This window comes from Piliocolobus tephrosceles, chromosome 4 (assembly GCF_002776525.5).
Source record: "Piliocolobus tephrosceles isolate RC106 chromosome 4, ASM277652v3, whole genome shotgun sequence".
NCBI classification, from domain to species: domain Eukaryota; kingdom Metazoa; phylum Chordata; class Mammalia; order Primates; family Cercopithecidae; genus Piliocolobus; species Piliocolobus tephrosceles.
In genome coordinates this window covers 135,786,104-135,795,750 of record NC_045437.1, presented here as the reverse complement: position 1 = coordinate 135,795,750, position 9,647 = coordinate 135,786,104, and the positions used below count along the sequence as shown (strand labels likewise).

The following is a 9,647-nucleotide window of genomic DNA, read 5'->3' as shown; positions in this document are numbered from 1 at the left end:
CAAAGTATCATCTTCCTAAAGTTCACTTAACTGTATGAAGAACTGTGAGGATCTAAATTCTACAGTATTTCCCTTTGTAGAGTTTATTAAACTCTAATGCTAGGCACATACACATCTTTGAAAACTGCCTTAAACTTTTTCTTTCCTGGGACTCCCTGTAAATGAATTTCATTCTTACTGTCCCAATCCCAATCCTAGGAATTAACTGAAAAATAAATTACAAACGTGAGCAGAAAAGCCTTCACAATGAATCCTCAACAGTTCAATTACATGAAAGGCGTATGCCTTCCCACACCCCTGCCAGACTCTGATTTTCCCATCCTGGCAACTGTGACATTACAGAAACATCTGTTCCTGACACTGTTCAACTGTTTAAATAACCAAGGAGGAGAAAAAAAAGATTTACAATTAAATAGTATTTAGGGTCCCAATTGTCAGAGTCCAAAAATCCAAAGGTCATCTATGCAAAATTAGGAACATGCCTTTTTCTCCAAAGAGTATCTTTGGCTTTAATCTGATTCTCAAAAGGATCCTATGATCCAAGAAAGTTTAAAAACCATTGAAACAGTAATTTATTCCTGAGCTATTTGGCTGCCATCGATCCATTTGTTATAAAACTGAAGGGAAAATACACATTTGAATCACTTCTTCTAAAGCTTTAGTAAGTGATCTGTTCAAATAAGCAATTACATAAAAGAATAAAACCAAATTTCCAACCTAAAATTCTGACAGGAGAGTCAACATGATGGTTAAGGCCTATTTCATATTCAAACTTCAATCTATGAAAGAGGAGAGAGAGAAAGGTCTCCTCTTTCAAATTAAATATTATAAAAACAATTTTAAAAAAGTATCAATAGTCCTAAAACGCAGCAACTCCATCTCAAACAAGCATGACACATTTCTGATCAGATGAAGTATTTATAAAGGTAGCTTGTGTTTTAAGCATGTAACACTTTGGGTGATGACAGAAGTTTCTCCTCTTTGGATGAAACCTGCCTAAGGCTGTAGAGATGACTGATACTCTGCAGGTATTAGTTCTGAATAACTACTGCGGGCTTTACATGATCTTCCCTTCAGCAGGAGACCACAACTGAGTCTAAAGTCAGATCCACTGGGTCTGTGGGTAGGCAGGGTTGATTCAAACTTAATCCTCGTTTGTATTCATTTGGATTACCGCAAAAACAGCTAGGGACCAGAGTGAATGTCTGGTGAGGTGGAACTGCAGAGGTGAAAGGTGTCAAACATTTTCAATTCGGCAGTTTCTTCAAGGTGTGTAAAAATTCACGTGCAGAAGGTCTGGCAGTGTCTTTTGTAAGTTTTCGTGTTGCCGTATTTCTGAAGGAGCTCTAGGGCCTGCTGGTGCATTTCCTGGGCCAGACACCCAGGAAAGTGGGACCTGATGAGAAGCAGGACGAGGCAGCACTCCAGCACATCTGGGAAGGGCCAGGCCTGAAAGACGATGACATGAGGATGAATAAGGAAGCATTTGCAAAAGAGCCACAAACACCTTCACAGAAGGCACCAGTGACTCAGGTTCATCTATAGACACTTCTTGGACACAGCTGATCCAGCTCTCTCCTAAGGCAATGTCCTGTCTTTCTCTTCAATGGTTACTCCAAGGAGAAATGACACTCAAAACTGGGATGGCTACGGGGATGTCCTTCTCAATGGCACAATCTCTTTCTACAGCACTATGCAAATCAACCCTTAAAAATGGTGCTTCTATTACTATTTGGGCCCACAGCCAAAAAGACCTGTCCATCTGTAAGCTGTCTAATACATGGCACCAATCTAAATTTTACTTCTTACCTATTACATTTATTTAGTTTCTCTGAAGACTGAGGTATAAAATTACTTGTGTGATCAATAATTCTACTCTCACAAAACATCCTAGCTAACCAAAGTAATCAGATTCTAAATTCTTAAGCTCATATGAATGGGTAGAGATTTTAGAAACTGAACAGAGTGGTAGCTGACCTATAAGAAGGTGGTATAGTCAAGTGATAACACAAAAAGTGATGCTTTACCAAATGAACTGCTTTAACTCTTACCTTAATGCTCTCAGGAAATTTCGCCATTTTCTCATTTGCCTCTGTAAGCCTTTTGGTTAATTCAGGCAGAGAAAGTGGCTCATTTTTTTCTTCTTTACTAGTTAAAAAAATAAAAGGTGTAAGTTGTATGTCTTTCCCTGGGTAACATTTTTCTCCCATTGATTTTACTGTGATAAAATGTATATAACATAAAGCTTACCATTTTAGCCATTTAAAAATATATAGTTCAGCGGTTTTAAATACCTTCATAATGTTGTGAAAAACATCCCCACCACCCATTTCCAAAACTCTTGTCGTTTTGTAAAACTGAAATTTTATACCCATTAAACAGTAACTTCTCATTCTGCTTCCCTCAGCCCCTGTCAACATCATTCTCCTTTCTGCCTCTATGATTTTAACTATTTTGAGTACCTCATATAAGTGGAGTCATACAGTGTATGTCTTTTCGTGACTGGCTTATTCCACTCACCATAACGTCCTTCCTTGGTAAGGCTGAATGACGCTCCATCGTATGGATATGGCACATTTTGCTTATCCATTCATCTGTCAGTGGATACTTAGGTTGCTCCCATGTTTTGGGTATTATGAATAATGCTGCTATGCACACAGGTGTGCACATATTTCAGACCCTGCTTTCAATTCTTTTGGGTGTATACCCAAATGTGGAAGTGCTGGATCCTATGGTCATTCTATTTTACATTTCTGGAGGAACTGCTGCTATACTGTTTTCCACAGTGGCTGCATCATTTTACATTTCCACCCACAGGCACAAGGGTTCCAATGTCTCTGCATCCTCCCCAACACTTGTTCTGTTTCTCTGATAGTAGCCTAATGGCTATGAAGTGCTACTTCACTGTGGTTTTGATTTGCATTTCCCTAATGGTCAGATGTTGAGCATCATTTCCTGTGCCTACTGGCTTTTTAGAGAAATATCTATTCAAGTCCTTTGCCCATCCTTGAACTGGATTATCTTTTGTTATGCCTGGGTAACTTTTATCTTTTATTTTTAAAATTTTTTAAAAATTTAAACTTTTGCCCATGACACGGTAACTTTTATCTCATTTTATAAATAAAATTCCTTTGTCACCTGGCTTCTTAAAATTTAATTTAATTTTTTTTTTTTTGTAAAGACAGGGTCAACCAGGCTGGTGTGAATGGCACAATCGTATCTCACTACAGCCTCGAACTCCTGGGCTTAAGTGATCCTCCCACCTCAGCCTCCTGAGTAGCCGGGACTATAAGTGTATGCCACCACAACTGGCTAATCTTAAAAAATTAATTTTTCTAGAGACAGGGTCTCAATATGTTGCCCAGGCTGAACTTGAGCTCCTGGTCTCAAGTGATCCTCCTGCCTCAGACTCCTAAGTAGCTACAGGGTATATGCTACCACACTTGGTTATTTTATTTGTATTTTTTGAGATGAAGTCTCCCTCTGATGCCCAGGTTGGAGTGCATTGGTGTGATTTTGGCTCACTGCAACCTCTGCAGCCCAGGTTCAAGTGATTATCTGGTCTCAGCCCCCCAAGGAGCTGGGATTACAGGCATGTGCCACCATACCCGGCTAATTTTTTTACTTTTAGTAGAGATGGGGTTCACCATGTTGGCCAGGCTGGTCTCAAACTCCTGACCTCAAGTGATCCGCCCACCTCAGCCTCCCAAAGTGCTGGGATTACAAGCGTGATCCACTGTGCCCAGCCTTTTTTTCTTTTTTGTAGAGACAGGGTCTCACTTTGTTGCCCAGGCTGGTGGTAAACTCCTGGGCCAAGTGATCCTCCCGCTTCAGCCTCCCAAAGTGCTGGGATTATAGGCACGAGCCACTGTCCCTAGCCAGCAGGGTTATTTTTCATTCCATCTTGCACGTGCCTCAGTACTTACCACTGGCTCTGAGAACTGGAGAGGGGCTGCTCTGCTTCTACTTCCAGTTCATTCTTATCAGGACCATTTGCTGTGGATTTACAGAGTTGACTCCTCTGGTGCTGGCGGATCATTTCTGCCAAGGTCTCTTGGACTTCAGCAACAGTTCTCTGTGAGTTTTGGAGACTGGCATGCTTTTCTGAAAAGAGCTCCTTAAAAGTACTCAGTATTCGCTCACCTTCTTCTGTGAGTCTCAAGTCTAGTTCCGAGGGTCTGTTTGGCTCTGGCTGAGAAGTTTCAGGGTCAGTTTCTTCAGTGCTGGCAGCGTCTAACTGCTGGCTTGGCTCAACAGAGAGTGTTCTGTGACCAGTCCTTACCCAGACACTGGAATTTGGGCAAGGCCTAGAGAGAGACCACCAGAATTCATACAGACGCCCATAAAGAAAAAAGGCCTCCAAACTTTTGAAAGCTGGCATGGCAGGGGATTGACGGTCACCCAATTTGTCTCTTAGGTGGTCACAGCCTAGGAAAAGAGAAGATACTGGGTCATGCATTTCTCTAGTTGCCAGAAATCTGGCTTCCTGCCCTTATGTTCTATTTCCTACCACCCAAGAAGCAGACCCCAGGAAAAACGACAACAGTGTGATCCACGGGACCACATGCCTTTCCACCAAGAGCCAACTGGAGGCTAAACATTTCCTGGCTTGGGACAAGCCATTACTACATCCTAGTAGTCATTCGAAGCATGATAGAGTCCATTTGTCCTACTGAAGGCTCTGGGGCCACAATGACTGAGGTAAGATCACACTGTCTTGCTGAAAAATCACAATGATTTAGTTCAGTGACTATGCAGCCCAAGGAATGTCAATCTTTTTGCTGTTCTTACTAACATGTAACTACATTCCTATTTCTCTCTCCCTTAAACTGTGTGGAAAGTGGACAGGAGGCAGTAAGAGGGTTGGGCCAGGTAAAGGAAAGAGTATAGTCATTCTTAAAAGCTTGGGTAAGAGAATCCAAACTTTCTACTGAAATGACACAGCTGGCCAATCTCCATCTTTTAAGAATTTTGGTACTCCCAGTGCCACACCACTAGTGGTGGTGATGTTGTCCACTAAAGGTGTGCCTCAGGCAGCGGGGAGTCATTTACCGTCAGGGAGAAAAGCTGAGTACACTTCCTGCATGATGGTGAAGCTCCCTGAGTCATAGCTCCGGACCACTGCCTGAAGGAGCGCCTGCACAGCCTCGTCCCAGGAGGCCATCTGCTGGCTCAGCACTGCCAGGGTCAAGTCATGGCAAATGTGAAGCAGGAGCTGGAGAGAGAAGCCAGAGTCTGAGGTAAACATCCTCCCATGGTAGGCACAGAGGATGCCACCAAACTGTTCCTGTGAACCGCATTTGGAAACAAGTACACACAATTCACAATTAAGAAAGTTCCTCTTGTCTCCGCCACCCATTTTTGCTTCCCCCATCAGAAACTCTCATGTCTAGCTGCACAGCAACACCTACGTCCCGGTGTTAAAGTCTGTTCACACTGAGAAAACACCTTTACATTTGCATTTAATTAAAACAAAAAGTGAGTTTCTGGAACTAAAAGCTGTAATCAAAAACACAATAAAGGCTGGGCGCAGTTGCTCACACCTGTAATCCCAGAACTTTGGGAGGCTGAGGTGGGTGGATCACTGGAGGTCAGGTGTTCAAAGACTCGCCTGGCTAACACGGTGAAACCCCGTCTAAAAAAACCCAAAAATTAGCTGGGCGTGGTGGTGCAAGGCTGTAATCCCAGCTACTCAGGAGGCTGAGGTGGAAGAATCGCTTGAATCGGAGAGGTGGAGGTTGCAGCGAGCCCAGTTTGTGCCACTGCACCCCAGCCTGGGTGACAGAGTGAGACTCTATCTCAAAAAAAAACCCAAAACAAAATAAAACAAAGCTTGGAGTACAACTAAGAAAAATGTGCTCAATTTTAAGTATGTAGTTTGATAAGTTCTGAGAAGCATATATAGCTCCATAACTACCAGCAAAATCAAGACAGAACATTTTCATCAACTGAAGATACGCCCTCCGGCTCCTCTGCAGGCCGTCTCCTGGCCCCATCCCACTGGCAACCACTGAACTGGTTGTTTTGTCACTTTAATTTTTTCTTTTCTAGAATTCACATAAATGGAACCACAGAGTATATGGTCTTTTGTGTCTTTAATGCTTTTGAGAGTCACCGATATTATTATTATTTTTGAGACGGAATCTCACTGTCGCCCCGGCTGGAGTGCAGTGGCGCGATCTTGGCTACAAGCTCGGCCTCCTGGGATCACGCCATTCTCCTGCCTCAGTCTCCTGAGTAGCTGGGACTACAGGCGCCCGCCACCTCGCCCAGCTAACACCAATATTATCTGTGTGGCAGTAATTTGTTCCTTTTTTTTTTTTTTTTTGAGACAGAGTCTTGCTCAGTCACCTAGGTTGGAGTGCAGTGGTGCGATCTTGGCTCACTGCAAGCTCCACCTCCTGGGTTCACACCATTCTCCTGCCTCAGCCTCCAGAGCAGCTGGGACTACAGGCGCCTGCCACCTCGCCCGGCTAATTTTTTTGTATTTTTAGTAGAGACGGGGTTTCACCATGTTAGCCAGGATGGTCTCAATCTCCTGACCTCATGATCCGCCCGCCTTGGCCTCCCAAAGTGCTGGGATTATAGGCATGAGCCACTGCACCCAGCTGTCCCTTTTTACTTTTATCTTTTATTGACACAGGGTCTCATTCTCTTACCCAGGCTGGAGTGCAGTGGTGCCATCTTGGCTCACTGCAGCCTCCGCTTCCCAGATTTGAAAGATTCTCCTGCCTTAGCCACCCTAGTACCTGGGATTACAGGCTTGTGCTATCACACCCGGTTAATTTTTGTATTTTTAGTAAAGACGGAGTTTTGTCATGTTGTCCAGTCTGGTCTCGAACTCCTGAGCTCAAGCGATCCACCTGTGTTGGCCTCCCAAAGTGCTGGGATTACAGGTGTGAGCCACCAAGCCTGGCCCTTTTTATTGTTACACAGTATAGTATTTCACTGCATAGACACAACACACTTTGCATATCCATTCATCAGTTGATGGACATTTGGTTTGTTTCTAGTTTTTGGCTATTGTGTGCTAAGCTGCTGTAAACATTTGTGTACAAGTCTTTGTGTGGCCATCTGATTTCACTGTTTTAGTGGAATATCTAGGTAGTAGAACTGCTGGGACATGGGGCATTTGCATGTTTAACTTTATAAGAAACTGCCTGGCCGGGCATGGTGGCTCACGCTTATAATCCCAGCACTTTGGGAGGCCGAGGCAGGTGGATCATCTGAGGTCAGAAGTTTAAGACCAGCCTGGCTAACATGGTGAAACCCTGTCTCTACTAAAAATCTACAAAATAGGCCGGCTGCAGCAGTTCATGCCTATAATCCTAGCACTTTGAGAGGCCGAGGTGGGCAAATCACGAGGTCAGGAGTTCGAGACCAGCCTGGCCAACATGGTGAAACCCCATTTCTACTAAAAATACAAAAAATTAGCCAGGCATGGTGGCAGGTGCCTGTAATCCCAGCTACCCGGGAGGCTGAGGCAGGAGAATCGCTTGAACCTGGGAGGCGGAGGTTGCAGTGAGCCAAGATCATGCCACTGCACTCCAGCCCGGATGACAGAGTGAGACTCCATCTAAAACAAACAAAAAAAAAGGTAAAAATCTAAAAAATATTAGCTGGGCGTGGTGACGCATGCCTATAATCCTAGTTACTTGGAAGGCTGAGGCAGAAGAATCACTTGAACCTGGGAGACAGGGGTTGCAGTGAGCAGAGATCGTGCCATTGTATTCCAGCCTGAGCAATAAGAGCGAAATTCCGCCTCATTAAAAAAAAAAAGAAAAAAAAAAAAAAACGAAACTGTCCAACTGTTTTTTGTCTTGTTCCTCATAAATATCATAATGTTCCCTCATTTTGAAATGAGGGAAAGAACTATGCCAGGCACAGTGACTCTCGCCTGTAATCCCAGTACTTAGGGAGGCTGAGGCAGGAGGATGACTTGAGGAGTTTGAGACCAGCCTGGATAACAGTGAGATCCAGTTTCTACAAAGAAAAAAAAAAAGAAGTAGGTATATTCACAAAACAGACACAGCAGTTAAAATATATCAACTGATCTCTTTTTATTACCATGGATAGATTTTACAAACAACGGCCTCTGAAATAAGCAAACTGCAAAACAATACATGTGGCACTGACACAGGAGTTGCCTGTTGTGAGCTGGGAAGGAGTGAAGGGCTGAGGAAAGGAACAAGAAAGGACTTCAACTTTACCGTACTGTTTTTATTTTATAAACTCCTCAAATCAAAATACAAAATGAAACCAGAAAACCCTAACAAAGTAAAAATGACAACATGTGAACATCTGTTAATTCTGGTTGATGGGTTATTACATTATTCTGCTTTTCTATATTTTTTAGACTTTTTTTTTTTAGAAAACGAAATAGTGGCTGTGCGTGGTGGCGCACAACTGTAATCACAGCTCTTGGGAGTCTGAGGCAGGAGAATCGCTTGAACCCCATGTCCCAGCAGGTGGTGGCTGCAGTGAGCCAAGATCATGCCACTGCACTCCAGCTTGGGTGACAGGGCAAGACTCTGTCTCAAAATAAACAAATAATAATAATAATAATAATAAAAAGAAACAATAAAAGGGAATACTGATCTAATACTAACTTTAAAGTTAAAGGGCTTTTATTGGTCTGAAGGGATCTTTCCAGGTGGTGTGGGCATGCTTTAGCCTTTTCTGAAACACAATCTGGTATTCTGCTTGTTTCCCTGTTACGACAGACATGGAATTAAGGAAGTCTTACCACTGAGTGATAAATGTCAAAAGCTGGTACAGATGGCTTACCTGTTTGGGAGGCGTGTTATTTGTAGCAGATGGGTACTTGATGTTCTGCAGCTTCTGAAAGGCTTCCTGATACTGCTCAGGGGTGTCAACGCTGAAGATGCTCTTCCACACTGCAGTCACCCTCTCCACAAAAGGCCCTTCTGTGCCCGTGGTCCAAGTGTGGTAAGAGGAGGAGCTTTTGCCCTCTGAAAACCGCTTTTCCTCCAGATGCCTGGACAGTAGCTCCAGAAGGCAAAACACCAATCTCTGACCCTGGAACACAACAAGGAAGAGGAACTGTTACACAGGGATGGCACGCGGATGATCTCGAGAGCTCTTCTGAGTCCTTCGAAGTATTTCCCTTTGTATCTGCAGCAACCAAAGCATATTAGTGAGCTACCTGACCCTGTGAGTCATGCATGAAAAGGGACAAAAGGGGAGATCTGACAGACACTTCCCAGGTCCCTTTTGGGGAAAATCTATCCTTGGAGCTCAAGAAACCATTTTTATGACACAGAATCCCAACTTAGCCCTATCCACAATGATTTAAGCACACATAGACCAGCCACTTAAGGCTTGTAGCCTAGTTTGAGGAAAGATGGGCTGGACTCATCAGGTTCTTTCTCCCTGACCAAACTTTGGACTCAGGAATAAAAGCATAATCGGCCAAAGCTGCTGGAATACACAAGCTTTGTAGATCCAAGAGCTGGGACAGGCATTAGAAGCCATGTCCAAATAGGTTTAATAGAGGAAATTGGCTGGGAGAGAAGAAAACAGAAGCACAGAGAAAAGGCCTAGAAAATTTATTTTCGTGTGGCCGGGCGCGGTGGCTCAAGCCTGTAATCCCAGCACTTTGGGAGGCCGAGACGGGCGGATCATGA

The 9,647-nt window shown here is 43.7% G+C and overlaps 1 protein-coding gene across 2 annotated transcripts in view; it reads right to left on the bottom strand.

Annotated features, from left to right (window-relative positions):
• Nucleotides 1-548: 548 nt before the first annotated feature.
• GEMIN5 (gem nuclear organelle associated protein 5) overlaps nt 549-9,647 on the bottom strand; it is a 52,270-nt gene continuing 43,171 nt past the window's right edge. For both annotated transcript variants that reach the window (XM_023226921.2, XM_023226922.2), the window contains exons 24-28: nt 8,788-9,039; nt 5,053-5,215; nt 3,927-4,428; nt 2,052-2,148; nt 549-1,449 (exon numbers count right to left, since the gene is read on the bottom strand). In XM_023226921.2, the coding sequence (XP_023082689.2) occupies nt 1,282-1,449; nt 2,052-2,148; nt 3,927-4,428; nt 5,053-5,215; nt 8,788-9,039 (1,182 nt within the window). In that variant the 3' untranslated portion in view covers nt 549-1,281. The remainder of the gene's footprint in view (nt 1,450-2,051; nt 2,149-3,926; nt 4,429-5,052; nt 5,216-8,787; nt 9,040-9,647) is intronic.